This window comes from Meriones unguiculatus, chromosome 2 (assembly GCF_030254825.1).
Source record: "Meriones unguiculatus strain TT.TT164.6M chromosome 2, Bangor_MerUng_6.1, whole genome shotgun sequence".
NCBI lineage: Eukaryota > Metazoa > Chordata > Mammalia > Rodentia > Muridae > Meriones > Meriones unguiculatus.
This window is the reverse complement of record NC_083350.1, coordinates 23,835,637-23,858,137: the sequence shown is the minus strand read 5'-3', so window position 1 is coordinate 23,858,137 and position 22,501 is coordinate 23,835,637. Positions and strand designations below refer to the sequence as shown.

General features: G+C 35.8%; 1 protein-coding gene across 3 annotated transcripts in view; it reads left to right on the top strand.

Moving 5' to 3' along the window:
- Malt1 (MALT1 paracaspase) overlaps nt 1–22,501 on the top strand; it is a 43,957-nt gene that overhangs the window by 12,417 nt on the left and 9,039 nt on the right. The window contains exons 3-13 of one of the 3 annotated variants that reach the window (XM_021633571.2): nt 627–748; nt 5,470–5,629; nt 6,112–6,290; nt 6,721–6,817; nt 7,382–7,414; nt 10,334–10,360; nt 12,572–12,604; nt 14,466–14,669; nt 18,809–18,986; nt 20,351–20,425; nt 20,997–21,124. In XM_021633571.2, the coding sequence (XP_021489246.1) occupies nt 627–748; nt 5,470–5,629; nt 6,112–6,290; nt 6,721–6,817; nt 7,382–7,414; nt 10,334–10,360; nt 12,572–12,604; nt 14,466–14,669; nt 18,809–18,986; nt 20,351–20,425; nt 20,997–21,124 (1,236 nt within the window). The remainder of the gene's footprint in view (nt 1–626; nt 749–5,469; nt 5,630–6,111; nt 6,291–6,720; nt 6,818–7,381; nt 7,415–10,333; nt 10,361–12,571; nt 12,605–14,465; nt 14,670–18,808; nt 18,987–20,350; nt 20,426–20,996; nt 21,125–22,501) is intronic. The other 2 variants (XM_021633572.2, XM_060377157.1) reach the window with 2 other exon arrangements.

Genomic DNA, 22,501 nt, shown 5'->3' with positions numbered 1-22,501 from the left:
CATTATATCTTTCAGTAAATCACTGTTGTAAGTTGCATAGTTTGTAGCTGTGAGATGTTGTTTACCTTTCTCATTTGGTAATGTGCAGATTTCTGCAGTATCACGACACTAGTCAGTAGGGGTGAAGCTTCTAGTTAGACACCAGCTCAATTTCTCAAGTGTCTCTAGTTAGTGTCAGTTGAGAAAAACTAACCAGTGCAGTATTTGTGCAACTAAAGAAGTGCTGGCCAAATGAACATTTATGACCAGGTATTTGTATGCGCTGGCATTGAGAGCTACAATATGATATCTACCTAGCAGGTGTCTTAAAAGGTGCATCCTGATCTCAGAAATGTTAGAGTGTGGGGTAAAAGTATTTTTTTTTTAAATGGGACAATCTGACAAATAGTTTTTCTTCCCAGCCATGGAGAAGTAGAGTCTTCTGTATACAGGAAGACTATTGTCTTTAGCAGGTAAGTTTTTCTTGTGGTTTTACAAAGTTTTAAGCTGAAGAAGATACTGACAGAAAAGGAGAAATAAATGATTTATGACAAAGATAAATATGAAAACTGTTTCTAAAATATTTCTCTGTTGTTTTGTGTGTATAAGTAAGAAAACCTTCTTTTGTGACTTTACCCTTTTTTTAGGATTAAAGATCACCGTAAACCCAGAATCTAAGGCAGTTTTGGCTGGACAGTTTGTAAAACTGTGCTGCCGGGCAACTGGACATCCCTTTGTACAATATCAGTGGTTCAAAATGAATAAGGAGGTAATTTCTAAATGTCTTTTAATTCTACTTAGGTTGGTTGGCTGGTTGGTTGGTTGGTTGGTTGGTTGGTTGGTTGGTTGGTTGGAGGCAAGGTCTTATTCTAGGCCCACACTGGCCTAGAACTCACTGTGGAACTTAGACCGGCCTTGAATTTGTAGTAATACTCCTGCCTCAGCGTCCTAAATGCTGGGATTTAGTGTGAGCACCATACCTGGTTATTTCACGAATGTAGGTGTATAAAGCCACTTCCAGAACCTTTAATATTATTAAATGAAAATTCCAGTGTCTTCTCTTTTCTATGTTTTCTGTGGGGGGGTTGGAAGATCATAAATTTCCATATATCTTTTCCATGGACCCTTCATTTTTGTTATACGTCTTTCCAGGTATTCCTGGCTATAAAAGTTTCTATTGAACAATCCTAGGTGTTAGTCATATGGGCCTGCCTTTATAAGACCCTTCTGCCTTGCAGCTTTCAAGACCCTTTCTTTATTTTGTGTTTTTAGTATTTTAACTATAATTATGTTGTAGGGATTTTCTTTCCAGTTCTTCTCTATTTGGTGTTCTGTGGGCCTTTTATACCTGAATAAACACTTCTTTGTTTTAAGTTTGGAGAAATTTTTTCTTCTGTTATTTTTTATTGAAAATATTCTCTATGCCTTTGGTATGGTATTCTCTTTTCTCTGTGGTTATACCTTTGAAGCTGTGTCTTCTTACAGTCTCTCAAAGTTCTCCAGTGTTCCATACTTTTTTTTATGTTTATCATAGACCTTTACTAAGTAACACAATATAAGTCTTCCATTTCTAACATTCTTTTTTCTAAATGATCCATTCTGTTAGTGAAGCTTTCCACTGAGGTTTTTATTTGGTTTATTGAGTTTTTCTTTTTCAGAACTATTTAGATTGGGTTTTCTTCAGCAAATTTACTTTTTCCTTGAACTGATTTCCTCATTTTACTTTGCTTTTTGCTTTTCTTTTAATTATATTCCTATCTTCTCAGACTTTTTTGAACATAATTAATAATCCTTTGGATTCTTCATCTGGTAGCTCTTCCAGCTCATTTTTATGGGAATAGTAATTTTAGGAGATGACAGGTTGCCGTGGTCTTTGTGTGTGCATGTTACTTTTGTTTTTGCATTGAGATTTGTGCATCTGAAATAGTTTGATTTAGTCTTCTTTCCAAATCACTCATCTTCTTTCAGTGGAGGTTTGTACACTGTTCAGGAGAGGATATTATAAGTTGTGAGTTGAGATATTTTTCTCTGTGGGACCAGTATTAAAGGCTGCAGGAGGGTGACCTATGTGAGGGACAAAATAGGCCTAGCTAGAGGCACAAGGGCATGAGATGAGTTGTAGTCGTCAGACAGCCTGGCAGTGAAGGGAAGTGAAAATCTGGAGGAGTTAAGTGTGGTGTCAGACAACATGGCAACTCAGGGAACCAGGAAGCACACAACTCCTTGAGAAGTCCTGTAGCCTAATTGGGTGGGCCAGAGTGGGGCCTACCTCACAGTACCAAGAAATGACATCCGGGAGGCCTGACATAGTTCCAATAGTTGTTTGCAACAGATTACGGTATCTTGTAGAAACCTTGATGGTTTCATACGTTTTTCCCCTACATGAAAATAAGAGGTGTAGTAAACTGATTACATAGACATTTAGTGCTAGCATAAGTCTGTGTTGGTCCCTGGTTACCATTATTGGTTATGTGAATTCTATCATCAAGGCTGTGAGAATTACATAAGTATCAAGCCCTTAAGAGATGGTAACTAAATGTATTTTATCGTATTTTTTCTTGTTTGTTTTATTTTAACGAAGTCCTTTTACAGAAGATATGAGGAACAACTTAATGAAGTATATGATTACAAAATACATTGTGACTGGAAGAAGATAGGAATATGGGGAATATGGACTACATCTTGAATTTATTTAAAGAGTGGTATGGAGTTGGTGGTCTATCTTAGGAGATAATTGTATTCAGCCATGATATAATGTAGCAGTGACACATGTCTCTTTCCTAAAGAATCTACATCTAAGGGAGAGATGGCCATCATTTTTGTGAGTTCAAAGCTGAGAAAAGCATGAGCAGCATGTTAATAGGATATGAGGAACCAGCAGAGTTTTTTAACAAAGGATTTTTTTTTTCCTCTGAGACAGGGTTTCTCTCTGTGTAGCTTTAGCTTTCCTAGAACACCTTTTGTAGATCAGGCTGGCCTCATACTCATAGAAACTGGCCTACTTCTGCCTCCTGAGTACTGGGATTAAAGACATGTTGCTACCACCACCCAGCTTAAACAAAGGATTTATGGTTTGGGGTTTTTTGTTTGTTTGTTTGGTTTTTGTTTGTTTGTTTGGTTGGTTGGTTTTGGTTTCGGTTTTTGGGTTTTGTTGTTGTTGTTGTTTTACATAAAAACTTGCTGCTTGAAGGCAAAGAACAGCAAGACAGCCTGGACTGCGAGAAATAGTGTGGTCTCAGTGAATTATTGAAGGCTAATCACAAGACATACTTCAGGATGTCTGGTTAGCCAGACTGATAGAGCATGAGAAAGCAAAAAGAAAAATCAAGGAGGACTCCCTACTTTTCCACTTGAGTATCTTGACTATGTTTACTTTGTAGGTTTTTTTGTTTGTTTGCTTTTGAGAAGACTGGAGAGATCCATGTCTAGGATGGAAGATGAGAGTATGGCTTCAGACCATGCTTATTATACATCAGAGTGAATTACACTGGCAGTTTGGAAATCCAGAGAGACAACAGGAGAGTTTATAATGAAAAAAATTAAAAGATGAAATAGTCTTGAGGGTTAGAAGAATAAAAAGCAAAGTATTTCAAGAAAAAAGGGATGACTAGCTGCCAAGATGGGTTATAGACAAAAGTGTCTGTTGGCTGGTTTGTGGTACAAAGGACTTTGAGTATGTTTTTGAAAATGATTTGGTAATGAGAAGAAACACATACTAAACACAAGAAAAAGTACAGGAACAATTTCAGAGAAGATGGGGTTATTCAGAAGGAAAATTTTTTCCTCTTAGATTCTGAGCTTGGGCCCTGCAAATAGCAAATAAGACGGATTAGTAGGGGCTGGAGAAGAAAACAGAACTTAAGAACTCTTTCTGATGTCCTAAGGACCTAGGTCTGGTTTCTATCACTAACTTGGTAGATCCAGGAGATCTGACATCCTCTTGTGATCTCTGCAGGCACTGCACGCATATGGTGTACATACACACATGTAGGCAGATACACATATAATAAAATAAATAAAATATATCTTTAAAGAAAAATATGGGGCCCAGGCATGGTGTTGCATGCCTTTAATCCCAGCTCTCCAGAGGCAGAGGCAGGTGGATCTCTGAGTTTGAGGCCACCCTGGTCTACATAGTGAATTCCAGGATAGCCAGGGCTATGTAGAGAGTCCCTGTCTAAAATAAGCAAATAAATAAATATAAAAAAGATAGATTACCAGAAGGAAGACATGGGTCTGCAAGATGACTCATTGGGAAAAGGGTCTTGCTAACAAGCCTGATGATCAAAGTTTTATCCCTAGGACTCATATCAAAAGAGAGAACTGATTCCCAAAAATTGTCCTCTGACCATCATATATACATCATGGTACAGGTGCATGTCTGCATCCTGACACACATACATATACACATACAATAAATAAATGAAAAACATTTTTTTGGGAAAAACGATTCACATGCATGGAAGAACCCACAAATTAAGCAGTTTATTAAATTGGTAAAGTTAGGGGCTTATATATCTAACTTATGAGAAACTATGAGACAATCAAGTATGTTTCTTCATAAGAGACGAGATTCTGCATAGAAGGCACACACCTTTAATCTCAGTTTTGAGAGGCAGAGAGGCAGAGGATCTTTAGGAATCTAAGGTTGGCCAGGGCTATATCGTAAGGCCCTGTCTCACAAACAAACAAACAAACAAACAAACAAACAAAAAAAACAGCATACTGAGAAAAGACAAAAAGTGCTAGATGCACAAGGGTAGGCTAAGGAAGTCTTGTGATGTTAGTCATAAAACTGTGAAAGTCTTTCTCTTTTCTGAACATAAAGCTGAGAGAATTTATGATAGATTTTCTCCCATCTGAGAATAAGCATGAAGCGAACACCAACTGTTGCTTCACGTTCTTACCAAAGTGAAAGAAACCTTACTACGGCCATTCCTTCTTATCATTTCTGTGCTTCTCATGAAGCCAAATACTTCAAAGAAGCTGGATATGGTTTTGTTAAGCAGCCTGTCTTCTTACAGTATTTTGTAGATGAGAAAGTGAAGTCCCAAGGTAAAATAGTTTATGTACATAGTCATAGTTGATTTGGCCAGAAAAGAAAATAATAGCCAGTTTGTTTTCTTCGAACCTCAGTAGTGTTTCTTGCATTGTATGCTACTTATAAAAGTTGCAGATGTATAAATAAGTGTACTTTTTTAATGACCAAACAGATGGGTTCCTACTAATGAGCTCCTGCAAGATTTGGTAGACAGCTAACCTCTCTGTTGAATGGATTTGTTAAATACTGTGAATTTCTAATACTTCATTTCTCAAAATCTTACTTCTTACTTTGTAACTAGAAAACATTTTAGAATTTGAAAAAAAAAAAAAAAGAAACATACTTTTCAAAGGTCTGTAATCAAACCCTAGATTTTACACAGCATGTTTTGTAAGCTAGATTTTTTTGATGGATCCTTCACTTATGCCCCCTTACTGATTTGTTTGCAGATCCCGTATGGAAATTCATCAGAACTTATTTTTAACAAAGTGCATGTAAAAGATGCAGGCTTTTATGTCTGTCGAGTTAACAACAGTTCCACCTTTGAATTTAGCCAGTGGTCACAGCTAGATGTCTGTGATGTGGCTGAAGTAACAGAAAACTTCCAGGGTAAGTGATAAATGAAGTTGCATATTCGTTAGTGGGTCACCTTATTTAAATATTTGTTTAAAACTAATGTCAGAGTGTAAGTCTCACGTGTGAGTCATTATGAGTTGACTACATGGTTTGATTATCATTTTCTATGTGTTAGTTAAGATGATGTGCACCCTTCTCATTCTAGTGCCTGATGCTGAGCTTGAACTTGCTGATATTCGTGGCCCTGTACCTTTTCATGTGGCATTTATAGCTTAAGTTTAGTTCCTCGCCCACCTGTTATCCTAGAATTTCTAAACTGTTTTTATTCGTCACGCTATTCTTTTCTCTTCAGAACATCTCTTAACATTTGTGGGAGTTTCATGAAAATATACTTTAAGTATGGTTTTAAAGACTGTAAAAACTAAGGGATAGACTTAGACTTATCTTTGTTTAAATTGTAGGAATTTTTTTATTTTATGTTTAACCCAGAGATTTTTTTTTTCTTTTAATTTAAGGAAGTGTGGATGGATTGTCAGAATCCAAGTTGCAGATCTGTGTTGAACCAAGGTCCCAAAAGCTGATGCCAGGCAGCACATTGGTTTTACAGTGTGTTGCTATTGGAAGCCCTATTCCTCACTACCAGTGGTTCAAAAATGAATCACCATTAGCACATGAGACAAAAAAGCATTACATGGTAGGCAGTTGATTTTTTTTTGTGGGGGCGGGGGGTGGATTAATCTATAAAATAAATGGTACAATTAAAATATAAAAGAACCACTTCAGCTTATACTCTTTGGAATGTTTTCACTACTTTTAGTTCCAGTTCTGATGTTTTAGTATTAATTAACTTCTTACAGTTGCACCAGAGCTAGATTTCAATCAAGGCTTCAGTATAAAATGCCAACTATTACTGGATTGTTGTACTCTACCGTTGTAACAGTACTTTGTACTGTTAGAATAATTTTATCATTAGCTTGCTAATATTTAGCTAATGATGATAATCTAAGGATGTATAAATATTTTTTGAAATGCTGTACTTGGGGAAATTTTTAAATACAATGAATTTTGCTTAAAGCAATTTTTAAATTAATGTTGAGAAAATATGTGTTCTGATGTTGATACAGGTTCCGTATGTGGATCTAGAACACGAGGGAACCTACTGGTGTCATGTATATAATGATCAAGACAGTCAAAAGAGTAAGAAGGTAGAAATCACCATAGGTAAGCGGTGTGAGCTCTGACACGCAAGGCATAAGCTGTGCACACTGGGGTGCCGCAGCAAAGGGCACTCGGCTACTTTTACCCTGTGCTGTTTAATAGCACACCACATATAAGGCGTCATATTGTTCATACAGACACTTTAGAGAACTCATACTAAGTTAATTCTCTAAGTTATATGCAAAGAACAAAAGCTCATTCTAGTTATTTTTTAGTATTACAGTTTATCATAAATACTGTGTCAAAATTAGAAAAATTTTGATTTGTAGTTCTGAATTAGAAAAATATTGATTTGGTGAAAAATATTTTTAATGAAACATAAAAAGTCAGAGATACATAAATAAAAAATAATTATTGGTCAGTAGTCCTTATTGTGAATTAATGGATTTTGGAGTTTTTTCTCTTCACATTGAATACATTTATAGTAGTTTTTGTTAGTAAGAGGAAATACTGGTGCATGTGTTGCTTTGACAACATGATTCTGTGGTGTTTATCTGTTTGCTGTGTGACTACCCTTCCTGAGACTATGAGTTACAATATATTCAAATTTGTTTTCTCTAACGTAAGGAAGAACAGATGAGGCAGTGGAGTGCACTGAAGGTAGTGTAACCCTTTGGCTCAAGGCCGTCTCCTGCATGCTGGTTACTCTGGGAGAGGTGGAGTGTCCTAGCTTACGAAGTGCAGTGATAGAAAAAATACTAGCTCTAATAAGTCATTTTTATTGAAGGATACATCTTACCCCTTAAAGTTCTCTAAATTTTCAGTGACACTATTAAACAGACACTTCTAAAGCAATCTTCAGCTAACTTCCTGTTGCACATAGGCCCAGACCTCCTCCATATTTCAAATATGTAAATATTTCAAAGTCTAATAAAATTTATTTAAAATATTGTATAAGTATTTGTTTAGATTATTTTACTTCTTAAAATGCCCTTTAAAAGTAAATATAGCTTCCATAAAAATTTCAAGATCAATATATCATTTGGTATATTTTGTCAATTATTAAATGTTCTGAAAATAATACTGATAAGGATTTTCAAAACTACAATGTTTTAGATTAATTTATATGCCACTTTCACCATGGAAAGAAAACTGAAAATCCAGTTTAGCATAAACTTTTAACTTGTTTTAATTAAACAAAACATTGTACTTAAATTATAATAAGTAAATATTAAAACTTAGATTACCTCTCTTTAGTGTGCTATCATATGGATTTGCAAAATTAGGGTTGTGGATAGCAAAGTATTTTTTCAATTGCTGCTCTTTGAACTATTACATAGTCTTTCTTAGGTTCTACTTGGTAAAGTATGATGAGTGAAGTTTTCCTAGCGTTCATTTCTGTAGTAGAGTGTAAACTACTGTTTTGATTCTAGTACATAGTTTGTTGAGCCAGAATTCTCTTCTCAGAAGTTGCAGTCCCATAGCTGTTAATCTTACAGAAGGGAAGCCATGTAGAGAAATTCTAACCAAACTCATCCCCTCTCTTATATTTGTCTAATTGCATGTGTTTGTTTTTTAAACTTCCTAACATGGGAGACCTTTAAGAATAAATATAAAAGAATGCTGCTGTTTGGCTTCAGAGTAAACATGTAATCATTATGTGTTGTTTCTATAATTATACAATTCACTTTGCAGTTGTTTTTTCAATAAGAACAATCAAACAGTTGATTGGTGGTGGCATATGCCTTTAATCCCAACACTCAAGAGGCAGAGGCAGGTAGATCTCTGTGAGTTTGAGTCCAGCCTGGTCTACAGAATGAGTTCTAGGACAGCTGGGCTACACAGTGAAACCCTGTCTCAAAAAAAAAAAAAAAAAAAAAGGTGTGGGGGCGAATCAAACAATAATTTTCAAAAAGCTCTTCAGGGTGTAGAGATGACAGTGCAGCTATGGAGTTGCTTCAAAATTTTCAGTTCGAAAATATTATATCCATCTCTCTCTCTCTCTCTCTCTCTTTTTCTCAAAAAGCCTACAAAACTAAAACATTTTATAGTTAGTAGGTTGGTACACACTGTAAATAGTATCCTCCATCACATCTTATTTTAATGGAGAGTATGATATCTCCTATTCCATTTTGTGTATTTCATTAGAATATTATTAGGACAAGGGGTGTGGTTGAGAAACGTGAAGCTCAGAATGATTTAGGGCAGTGAGACTACAAATTTTAAACAGCCATTGAGGAGGACAAAAGAAAGGCACCCAGGATGGAATATAGACTATGACAGAACTCTGTGTTACACATGTACGAAACATTCCTACCGAAAAGAGGTGGAGTAAGGCCCTGACCTACCTGTCTAGAAACTAATCTAATCTGTAAGATAAAAGCCAGCAAAAAATGTATGTACCTTTTGCACTGGTTGATACCACTCTTAAACTAATCATAGGGAATATGAAATAGCATTCTTAGCTAGGCATAGTGGTATGACTGTAATCTAGCACATGGAAGACTGCGGTTTTAAGGACAGCCTGGGCTATGTACTTAGACCTCATCTAAAGCAAACAAACCAAAGAATATATTTCCCATATAATACTTTATGAATCCTATCTCATTTGCAGTTTATTTCATTTTTGTCTTCATAAAATTTAATAAGTAAAAAACTGATGATGACTGTTATTTCTTTGGCTTGTGCTCTGATTATTTATCTGTCCTGTGTGAAAGGTGTATGAAGGATACAAGTCAGTTCTGGAACTGTTCTGCTTCCTCCAAAAGCATACCATACCTTGGTCAAACCATAAGAAAAACAGACAAATTCCAATTAGAGAACATTCTGTTGCTCAAAACTGAAATGGTAATTAAAAACAAGGAATGTTTGAGCAGCTAGCACAATCAAGCATGTCTAAGGAGACACAGTAAATGCTTCTAGTATATTAAATCAATCTTGAGGGGGGAAACATGGTTCATTAGTTGTGGTAAGTGTGATGAGCTAACATAATGTGTTAATGATAGGGAATTAGGTTTGACATACACAGAAGCCCTCCTCTGCAATAGCCCACAGTAGTTCATCAAGTGTCCTGGTGTTTATTTTTATTTATTTATTTACTTAATTTTTTAAATTTATTTTATTTTTTATTTGGTTTTTTGAGATAGGGTTTCTCCATGTAGACTTGGCTGTCCTAGGCTTGCTTTGTAGACCAGGCTGGCCTCAAATTCATAGGGATCTGCCTGCCTCTGCCTCCCTGTGCTGTCCTGGTGTCTTAAAAGTTTATTTTTTTTAAATCACTTATGAATAAGTATCTTTAAAGAAGACTTTAAATAAGACTTTAAAGAAATGATGAATGAGTTTATTTAGTTAGGTTTTTTTTTAATTTAGTGAAAGTGAAACAGTTTAGAAGTCCTAAGTGACCATAAAAAACAGTGTTCTTACCTGTTTAGTATTAGTATGGCTTCTTCATTTAACTTTGAAAACTTCTAAACTAATCAAGAACTTGTAACATGATATAACAGCTTCTCTTAGTCATACTATTTGTGCTAAGTTGGCAGTTAGAGTATTTAAAATTAACCTGTTTTCTCTTTATTTCAGATGAATTAAATAATTTGGGGCATCCTGGTAAGTTATAAACAAGTCTGATATAGTAAAAGTGCTGTAGACATTCTTGCCTCAGACTACTCTTTACATGAGCTTCAGTTGAAGACAGTAAAGTATAAAAATATGTTTATTGTAAGACCATAAAGGTCAAAAACTATTTTAGATAACAGTAAAATGTCAATGCTTGAGCTGACAGTATAGCTGAATGAGTAAAAGTACCTACTGCCATCCTGATTACCTGTGTTTGACCCTCACAGCCCACGTGGTGGAAGGAGAAAACCAATTCTGTCACGTTTTCCTCTGACCACCACCTGTGCAGCATGCCCCTATACACACAAAATAAGTGTAAAAAAAAACTAATGGTTTGTTTTTTCTTGTGTGTTACTGGGATCAAACCCAGGGTACATGCTATACCAAGCGCCGCATTGCTGAGCTGCACCACCCAGCATGATGCTTTTTAAATCGTTTTATGTTGTCCTCATAGAAGGAAGTTTGTTATTTTTAATGTGAAAGACTGGACCATACTGACGGAGTGATGTTATGTTTCTAACCTATCAGACAGAGAATGTCTCTCAGGTAGTGGGTAGTTGGGCAAGCACCCTCATTGGAACTGAAAGGCAGTTAGTGGAGAAAGTTGGCAGTACATAGATACGACAGTCTGTAGCTATTAAGAGACCCCCCCCAAAAAAAATCAGTCTATAGACAAGCTTTGATCAAAGCTTTGATCAGAGCAAATTTCTGAACAAGTAGAGAAAGCCATCACCTGGACAAAGGAAATTTCAGTAATGAGGATCATATAAAGACAGAGGATGTCAATAGATGCTGTCAACCTTCTGAAATACAGTAAGTGATGGGACCTGTGAATAGATTTAATAAAACCATACAGAAGTAGATTAAGAAGGCTTGAGGTTACTTAGTATTTGTAGAAACCCTGTTAGTCTCATTATTTTATTACCATAATTAGTTCGCTTGATTTTTTTGTTTGGTGGTGCTGTGGGTTATGCTCAGAGGCCTAGTGTGTGCTGGCTACTCACACTTGAGCTACTCCTCCAGCACCAGTTTGCCTAGTTTTGTATTTCATTCAAAGACATCTGCTACTGTAAGTTCTCTCTGAACCCTCCTGACTGTATATAAGCAAATTAGGCAAAATGAAAAGCCACATCACCAAGATTGCTTGTGCTATCTTCAAATTCATATGAACCTCTGGAAGTATCACTTCACATGTCCCAAACTAAAGACTGTTTGAAAACATCTTGGTGTTGATAGAATCCCTTTGCCTAAGTTTGTCTGCTATATCTTGCCCTTTTAAAAAGATGTAAAATTATTTCATAAAACCTTTAGCTTATACCCACCACTAAGTTTTTAACATTTTTCAGGGCTGCTTTTCCTTGTTCTCCAATATTCAAACCAAACCTTTGAGTTTAAAGAAAATGATGTGTGGCAAAGCTTGTAATGGGCCCCCACAATATCTGTACTATTAAATGTGCAAATAAACCCTCCCTACAAGTATTGGGAATTGGACTTCATCTCTCTGCGTCACTTCCTGGTGGTACTGGAGAGTGAGTGAATATGATTTCTTTTTTTTTTTTTTAAAGATTTATTTATTTATTTTATGTATATAAGTGACAGACAAGGGCACCAGATCACTTTATAGATGGTTGTGAGCCACCATGTGGTTGCTGGGAATTGAACTCAGGACCTCTGGAAGAGCAAACAGTGCTCTTAACCACTGAGCCATCTCTCCAGCCCTGAATATGATTTCATTCTGCGTATCATATGATAAACCCCTATGTTTTTGTCAGTCCTTTAATTATAATTTAGCTATTAGTGACAATATTCTGTATTTTTTTCTTTTAAATTATTATACTTTTTATAACCTGATCATATATTATAAGCTGATACATGTATACAATGTAAAATGATCCAGCCCAGGTAATTAGCATTTTTATCTGCTTAGATATTATAAGTCATTGTGTTAGGAGACTTCAAGAGCTTCTCCTTCTTAAATTCATAATTGTTAGAGACATAGTTGCCCTATTATGCTATATTATAGGAAATCTGCTTCTGTTCTGTTTTTGTGTCGTTTGCCCTCTGTCACCTCTTTTTTTTCTAGCCTCTGTGACCTCTACTATGTATAGCATTTTAATGATGTATGCATTCTTTTCTTATCTCATTTGCTCTGAAGAGATACCGTGAATAACAGCATCTGTTTTCTTTTTTCTCTTTGTCTAGATAATAAAGAACAAACAACTGGCCAGCCTTTGGGTGAGTTGAGTTTAAAGTACATGATCAAATTTAATTGCAGTATTTAACTCTAATTTTTTATTATTGTGAAGAAATTTATGATATTTAATTTTAGTGATTTGTCAGTATTTGAATTTATCATCTAAAACCCATCATGACTTATTTACATACTTGCCATTTTGAAATTTTCTTTATTCCTCTGATTTCCTTAAATTCAGATTTTACTACCTTTCTCTGTCTGGTCTCTGCTGCAACCAGTCCTAGAATGGGTCCTTGTCATCTTATCTCAGCCGATCTCTGCTTCTCTATTCTAAGTCCACTCCAGCTCTCCTGACAACCAACAACTGCTTTACAAATAGATTGGTCAAGGTAGGATACACCATCTTCCTTCCCATTAAACTTTAAAAAGTTACATAACCTAGCTTTTTAAAAATATCATTGACAAAAAATTTTATAAGAGTTTTGGTTAATTATTGACATTTTTCACATTCTCACATTCTTAGACTCTTATAGTCTCTAAATCATTCTTTCCCAAACACAGTTAGTTACATATCGTTGAATGATAGAGGTATGTCTTGAGAAATGCATCATTAGACCCTATAGGTAAATTTCTCAGTATTGTCCCAATGTATTCAAGAAATGCAGTAAAAACTGAGGTTTGCAAGGCTGCTGTTAACATACTACAATATGCTGCTAATAAACAACCTTTTTTTTTTTTCACAACTGGAAGTCATATACTCTACAGTAAGATAAAATTTATTATTTTTAAATTAAAATTTAATAATGGAAAGCATTATATAGTAAATATATAAACCAGTAATGTTGTTTTAATGATTACTATCAAGTATTCTGTGCCTATGTAAATTTTCTGTGCTCCAATTTTACACAGCTGGCAGTGTATAGGTTTCTTGACACTTTGCCACCACCACCCCTGCCCCAAGACCAGCAGAAAAGATGCAGTGTTGAGGTCTCTTAAGCACTAAACTTTTTCCAGCCTTCATAACTGTTCAGGCCATGCCATACTCCTAAATAGGCTAGCTGATCATTTTCAAGGCATAGGTACATATCTTTTGCCTATCCCTACCCCAAAATGCCACTTTCTGTCTGAGGAAAGTCAAAAGATTTAAGTGAAAAAACATTCCTCAGGTACAAACTTATCCCAGAGAAACAGGAAGTATGTCTTTAAAAAGGCAGAGGCAGGCAGATCTCTGAGTTCAAGGCCAGCCTGGTCTGCAGAGTGAGTTCCAGGAAAGCAAAGGCTGCACAGAAAAACCCTGTCTTGAAAAACAAAACAAAACAAAAAGTTAAGGAGTACTGGACAGATGAAAGTTGCCCTCTGAACAACACACACACACCATTGTGCATGTGTGCCACATATTCTATGATAATAGTGATGTGATGGTAATAATACCTTTTTTTTAAATTTAGAGGTAGAAAGAGATAGTACATCCACACAACTACTGTAGGAATAAATGTGGTCCTTGTGAAGTCCCTTCTTTTCTCTTTGGTCTCTCCCCTCCTAGCTCTGGATTCTTTCTGCCCCCTTTAGGTGTTTGTTTTGTTTTGTTTCCTCCATGCTCAGTAAAACAGAACCTAATTTGATAGAAACACAATTCAATGGAAGCACACTTTGGTATGTATTTCATATATTACTAATGCGTATTCTTTTTCTGATTCCCAAAGAATGCAAGCTTAGTCTTGGTTTTTTGGTATTTCAGCCTCTTATGTTCTTTGTCTCCTATGTAAAGTAAGGTCTCTAAAATGATATTCAATGTAATGAAATGTTACTTGTTAACTACAGTGTTAAAGTTTTTCATTGTAATACTTGTATAAATTTTAATCTTTATACCCTCCTTTAATCTACTCCCTTTTTTTCTTACAGCAAAGGACAAAGTTGCTCTTTTGATAGGAAATATGAATTACTGGGCGCATCCCAAGCTAAAAGCTCCTTTGGTGGATGTATATGAATTGACTAACTTACTAAGACAACTAGATTTCAAAGTTGTTTCCCTGTTGGATCTTACTGAATACGAGATGTGTAATGCTGTGGATGAATTTTTACTACTTTTAGACAAAGGAGTATATGGTAAGACAATTCTAATTCTCATTTTTGAAATTATATGCCATTCTTATTATACACATTAAGAGTTGAAAGTCATGAGCTGGAGAGATGGCTCATCAGTTAAGAGCACCTGAGTTCTCTTCCCAGTATGAACATGGTGGCTTACAATCAACAGTAACTCCAGTTCTAGGAGATCTGTTTATATATATATGTAATAAATAAAAAGAAAAAATTGGAAACATAGGCAAATACTGTTGAATTGAGGGGTTTTAATATTCTTGTAAAAACCTGACCTGAGTTCTTTTCCCAGTATGAACATGGTGGCTTACAATCAACAGTAACTCCAGTTCTAGGAGATCTGTTTATATATATATGTAATAAATAAAAAGAAAAAATTGGAAACATAGGCAAATACTGTTGAATTGAGGGGTTTTAATATTCTTGTAAAAACAAGATAATTTTATCTCTATTTCATATGAATAGCTAATTAGCTTAACACCTTGTTTTTTTAATCTTGTTTAAACATTGTTCTTATGAGATTTCTTACCTATCTTTCATTACTTTTATTCTTTTATTGACTGTAAAAGGTGCCATACAGTATTTAGTCATTTAGTAAGTTTAGAGATTTGACCTTGTAGATAATCAGAGAGCAAAGTGTTCATATATTCTTGATATTATGTGGATTCTTTTAAATATAAATGGTTGTGATGGAATATATATCGTATTTGCTTTCTTTATCTAATTGTTGCATGGTATTTTTCTAGTTGTTTGTTAGGATATAGAATCTAATAAGGAAATGTTGGAGAGTGGATCTCATACCAATCTCAGTCTGCTGTCCTATGCTGAGGAGGTAACTCAGCCTGTAGAGCCTTGTACGCGCTAGACAGAGACTCTCCCACTGAGCGCATGCCCAGCCTTTTCTGCCTATTAATTACAATTCTGTGCAGACACAATTCAAGATGTAGCCATAATTTTTAATGGCTTTCCTTCATTGTTTCACTTAAAAATATACAAAATACTACAGATCTTATAAATAATATTATGAGCCAGAGTATGCTGGTAGTAGTAGTAAGAATTTCCTTAAATATTTATTTCTTTTAATATGTGTAGCCTTGAGTGTTTGGGAGGCCAGCAGCTGAGCTCATTCCAGCTGTCTTTGAGATTGTACTTGCCATGTCTTTGCTAATACCTATTTAACACTGTTGACTGAAGCCTGGGGAAAGCCTGAAAATTTAATTTAAATTAATTCCCTCTTCTCAATAATGAGGTTACTGTTGTAGCACACATGAATAGCAAGTCTTCCAGTTAGACCATTATGCTGATTTTGAAACATTTTTTTCTCATGAGCATTATAAAGTGATGATTAAAGATTATTTTCTTACAAAAATGGGAAATGGGAGCTAGGGAAGTGGCTCAATGCTTAAAAGCACATGTATCTCTGGCCTTGGTAGGCACCTACACTCATGTACATATACTCACACAGAGACATACATGTATACATAACTAGAATACTAAAAGTGGATCTTTTTTAAAAATAGAAAAGTATGTGCCGCACAAATATGGCCTTTTAACAGCTGGCCTATATTTTTACTTCAAACAAGAAGTGGGTTGCAATATGATAAAAATATATTTGAATTTGAAAAATATTTAAACAATTAATAACAAAAGAAATTGTTGAAGAGCAAAGGAGAAACAATAGGAATGGCAACAGGAAGGACCAGAGAGTACGCTTGGAGAAAACTTGTGTACAAGAGTGTTCACCCAGTGGACTCTGTATCCAGGTGCTTCACGTGCATAATGCAGAGCCAGGCTGTCAGTCACTCCTTACACGACTCACATGCCAGGCCACTCACGGCCGAGAACCCAGCGGGGCCCTCCTCCCAACACAGAAATGAAGACTGCATTTGATAAAATTCCCTGTGAAAATGTGTTTTGAGAACAACTTATTTTGATTGAATCTTCTATAAATGAAAGTTCTTTAAAAAAAAAAAGTGGATTGCTTGAGTATATTATATAACTTACCTGTTTTTAAGGTGCCTGTGTGACTTTCATAGAGAATTCCTTCTAAAACGTTACTAGAAACAGATGTAAGAAGAAAAAAAGTGATAACTATTGATTTAAATTAAATTTAGGTTTCTGAGTTGGTGAAATATCTAAAGAATGAGAAAATTATATAAATATATATTCTGTTACTCTTATTTTTTTTAATGTGGTTGTTGTTGTAACTTTCCACCCCTTGACTGTTTAAGTCAGAACTTTTCGTTGCCCCTGTTATTAGGCAGAGAGCCAGAACTATAAAAGGATGGCTTAGGTGACAAGATTTCAATTTGGCTGACACTTTACACACAATCTCTATTGTAACAATATCCATTTGGGGTATAGAATAAAGAATGATAAATAATAGAACAAAAGGCAGCTTAAGAAAGCTAGAAAAAACTTAAAATCCTGATTCATGTCTTAACAGGGTGGCTGCATTAAATTTTGAAGTATTGTGACTATCCAAAACATCAGACATATCTACATTAAATGTAAGTGTGGTAAAGGCTTCATGGTGTAGGGCATGCTGTAAGGACACTTTTTATGTCTCTTTTGGACCATGCCTTTACCTCTCCTGATATCCCCACGTGACTAATGGTCTTGTAGGGATGAGGAGAAGCTAAAGAAATTTCAGCATGAAGAACTTCAGATACAGAAAAGTGTAGTCACAAGTTGATATTCTCTTATTGCCTACTCATTTTAAAAGAAAGAATTATAGTAGAACAGAAAAATGAATAATTCAGTTTTTAACATCTAAACAAACAAAAACTAAAAATAAAAAAATTATTTGCTCATAAATATGTAAATAGTTATAGTTATATAAATAGGAGGAAAAGTAACTGTATGGCCATCTGTCCATCTCACCAAATGCTTTTGAATATTCATCAGTGCCTACAGTTTACCTGTGCTTTTTGTGGAAGAGAATATTAAATGAACTTGGTCAGAATATGAAAAAAACCCCATTTATCTTGGAGTTAGTCATTTAGTTCAGTGTAACTCCATGGAGATAAGAACCTAGGTAAGCATTAGACCTTAGAATAAATTCACCCATGTCCAAGCTTTGGATTTTTGTGGTTAAGTGATTTTTCCAAACTGAAAGGGATCTATAAAGTGGTTAGAACTTAATTATCTTATGGTGAAGGTAATCTCTGAATTAAGATTTCTTCTTTCCAGATGACCCTGGTTTATGTATCAAGCTGACAAAAAAAGAAAAACTATATATTCAGTTATACATACACATAATGTAAAATAAAATTCTAAATGGAACCATTCTGCATGTAACCTTTTGTCTGATTTCTTTCACTGAGTATGTACTTGGTTTTATCTATGTTATAGCATGTTCTAGAGCTTTTTATTTTAAGATTGGATAATATTTCATTGTATGAATACACCACAGTTTGCTTTTCTCATCACATGGTTGTTTTACGTTATTTTTCACCTTGAGGGTAATAGGAATAATGCTTCTATAAGCATTTGTGAGCAGTTTTATATGGACACAGTTTCAATTCTTTTAAGTGTATACTCAGCAGTAGGATTACTGGACATATGGTAATTCTGTGTTTAATTTTCAGAAGCCCTTGTAAACTCTTTGCAAAGTTTTCATATCATATTATATTACCGCTACAAAGGAATGAACACCCAAGACCTCTCTATCTTTGTCATTGCCTGTTTTTTGATTACAGTTACCCTAGTAATAGTGAAATGGCATCTTAGCACAGTTTTAATTTGTTAGTGGTAAATTATGTTAAACATCTTGAATTGTGTTTGCTTGCTAACCTGTTAAGTGTTTTCTGAGGTTCTTTCTTGTGCCCTAGCTTTGTGGGAGAGCAACTTAGGGAAGAAATCCTTGCTGCCTTTTTCTGCTTTGTAGTATACTGCTAACTGGGTCTTCTAGAAATTAGAACGTATTTCAGAGAGTATCTTGATGGTATCTTAAAACGCTGAATTTAAATGAAGACGATTTCCAAAGTAATTTAAAGTTCAGATCAACTTTTGATTATTAACTATAATTGGGTGTTTCTTAGATATGCCTCCATCAACCTGAAGAAAAGATGTCATTTTTAGTGTGTATCTGTAAATGTTGAAAGTGCAATTAAAGTTGGTATCTCTCCTCTCCCTTCCCCCAGGTTTGTTATACTATGCAGGACATGGTTATGAAAACTTTGGAAACAGTTTTATGGTCCCTGTTGATGCTCCAAATCCATATAGGTCTGAAAACTGCCTATGCGTACAAAACATACTAAAATTAATGCAAGAAAAGGAAACTGGACTCAATGTGTTCCTATTGGATATGTGTAGGAAAAGGTAAAATATCCAGACTCTATTATGCTGTGTTGGAATCAAGTATCAACCTTGACAAATTCAACCTAAGGCAGTTCTGTAAGGTGCTAAGAACCACTAGGAATTATGAGTTTCTGAAAGTAGACTTGATGAAAATACATTTTCAGTATGGGTATCTAATTATTTTAACTTTTTTGTGTGTTGGCTTTAGGAACTAAAAGGTACAAGTTACATACTCCCTGTAGAATGCATATACATGGTTCTAGAGGTCACTGCAGTTACTGTCTAGAAACCACACCTGTGGATCTAGAGCTTGTAGTGGCTAGTCTATCTTGTCTTACAAATGTGGAAAGTATAATTGAAGCAGATTTTGGAAGTCTTGGATCTGTTTGTCTGCTTTGTGTCCCTGGACATAAGAACTAGTGATTATTCCTCCCAGATTTACTATTTTTTGCTTGCTTACTCTATGAGGGAGAACTCTATGAGGGAGTTCAGGTACAACTTCATTTTAAAAGGTAACAAAACAGGGACTATCTCTGACAGGAACTCAATGGCAGGCTCTTTGACCTCCCCACACGCCAAGAGAGGAGCAGTCCTGCTAGGCCACAGAGGAGGACTTTGCAGCCAGCCCTGAAGATACCCGATAAAACAGGGCCAGACGAAAGGGGAGGAGGTCCTCCCCAATCCCTGGACTTGGAAAGGGGCAGGGAGGAGATGAGGAAGGGAGGGTGGGATTGGGAGGGAATAAGGGAGCGGGATACAGCTAGGATACAGAGTTAATAAAATGCAACTAATAATAATAATAAAAGTAACAAAAAAGCTAAGTGTGAGTTGGCTTTAGTCTCAGCACTCAGAAGGCAGATCTCTGTGAGTTCAAAGCCAGCCTGGTCTACATAGTGGGTTCCAGGACAGCCAGGGATGCATGGTAAGACCCTATCTGGAGGTGGGGGTCAACTAAAAGCTAGGTATAGCAGTATCCTAGTGCTCAGGAGGCTCATAGTGGGAGGATCTGGAGATTGAGGGTAGTCTATATTATACAGCAAGATCCTAACTTAAAAAAAAAGGCTAAAAAAGATGTGATGACTACTTACTCTTAATAATGTAGGAGCCTGGATTGTTTTGGTAAGTATGTAGCTGTCTGAGTAGAAGAATTTGAATCCTGCGGTAGTGGTGTGCAGAGGCAGCCTAGTCTACAGAGCAAGTCCCAGGACAGACAGGGCTGCACAAAGAAAGCCTGTCTTGAAAAACAAACAAACAAACAAAAGATTGGAATCTGTCATTTTTTGTGCACTAAAAATAATAAATTTTTCACTTAAGAACATTGTGGAAAAAAAAAACATTGTGTAATTTCTCATCTGCCCTTTTTTCCTTCCCACGCATATAAATAGAAATGACTATGATGATACCATTCCAATCTTGGATGCACTGAAAGTCACTGCCAATATTGTGTTTGGATATGCCACGTAAGAATACTTTTATTCAATTTTCTTTATTCTTGTATGTCTTTGTTTTGGTTGTAATTAGAGACAGAAATATCCATGGGCATTTAGACATAAATTTGTCTTTTTGAATGCTTGATAGAAAGCTTTGTCTGTGCACTTTAGTCTCAGCACCATCTCGCTGAGTAACAGAACCTTTGACCTCTGCCTCAAGCTCAGTTCTAGTAGGGGGCCACTGAAGGGGAGAAGAAAGAGAAGCTTAGCCTGTCCGTGGGTATGGGCATTCTGCTAGCAAGTCCTGGCTTTTCTTGTTGTTGGCTTCTTTTCTCTTGGAGTGACAAATTATAAGCATATGTATTTGTGGGGTACAGGGTGCTGCAATGTGCGTGGACTGATTGTGTGAAGCCCATTAGTATTCCAGTTACCTTACATATCCATTTACTTTCCTAGCATGTCCCTTCCACACCCTCTTCCCAGCCTCTGAAGCCACCACTCTGCCTCTGGCTTCTGTTGTATGTTCAGTTTTGTCAGTGAACATGTGGTTTTGTTGTTCTGTACCTGGCTTATTTCACCTTTTTCTCTTGGTGTTTTTAAGGTGCCAAGGAGCAGAAGCTTTTGAAATTCAGCATTCTGGATTGGCAAATGGGATTTTTATGAAATTTTTAAAAGATAGATTATTAGAAGACAAGAAAATTACTGTGTTACTAGATGAAGTTGCAGAAGGTAAAATTTTTTAAAGATTTATTTTATGTATATGAACTGTCATCATGCGCACCAGAAAAGGCAATCAGATTCCATTATAGGTGGTTGTGAGCCACCATGTGGTTGCTGGGAATTGAACTCTGAATATCTGGACAAACAGTCAAGTGCTCTTAACCACTGAGCCATCTCTCTAGCCCCAGTAAAATTTTTAAAAGGCAATATATTCAGAAATAGGCCAGCAGTACAGAGAAGCCCAGTCAGGGTTTCCTGCTTGGTGCTTATTTTATTCTCATCAGTACTGTGTAGGTTTGGAATTGATATTTGCTTCCAAAAACAGTTTTGGGATTAATGTTCAATAGCACTGCTGCTATCAGCTCTTCTCTTTCCTTGCTGTCATAGCTGAGTGGTTTGAACAGTGGTAAGATGGAATTCAGTCCTCAGAGCTCTGCCTTGTGTCAGCCTGGTGCCTTGTTGCTGCCCAGTCTAGTTAGGGAAAACAAAGTCCACTGAGCATCTCTGCCAAGATGTCTTTCTCTACAGCTTACCTTTCAGAAATGTTGACACCCTGCTGGAAAAACAACCTGATTCTTTCTTTGATGACATTATATGTCATAAGTCCATGTTAGATGGACTTAGGGAGTTGTGAGCTGCCATGTGGGTTGGGAATTGAACGCGCGTCCTAGAAAAACAAGTGCCCTTAGCCATAGTTCTGTCTCTCCAGCCCTTTGTCTTGTTTTGATTGTATTGCTTTTGCTTTGCTCATTGATTGAGAAGAACAGTGTGTGATTCTGTGGTACTAGGTTGCACCTCAAAGACATCATTGAATACAAATAGTAGGTTTTGAAGATATCATTATCTTGTTTCTAATCTATAGGGAATGTATGTGTAAAATAGTACAAATTTTTATATTTTTGTCAGGTTAAGAAAGCTCTTTTCTATGCTGATTTTTTTTAAATTAATGTTAACATATTTGTGTTTCTTCTTCAGCTATGAAGAAGATAATATGCTTCCATTCTTCTAATTTCCTAGTTTGGTTAATTATATTCAACTTAGATGAGTGAATTTTATTGGCACATTTTTAATGCAGCCTGATTTACTATGTTAACATTTTACATAAAATTCTCACATCTCGTCAGGTGCAGTGAGTGGCACACTCCTGTAATCCCAAGTGCTCTGGAGGCAGAAGTAGATGAATCTCTGTGAGTTCGAGCCCATGCTGGTCCAGAAAGCAAATCTAGGACAGCCCAGGCTACACAGAAAAACCCCATCTCGAAAAACAAACAAACAAAAAAAGGAAATTTTACATATCATTGCAAATAATAAATATGTTTTAAAGTGTTCAATAAAAATGTTCAGTAGAAAAAAAGGTTCATGTCTTATATTCATATATGAAATGAG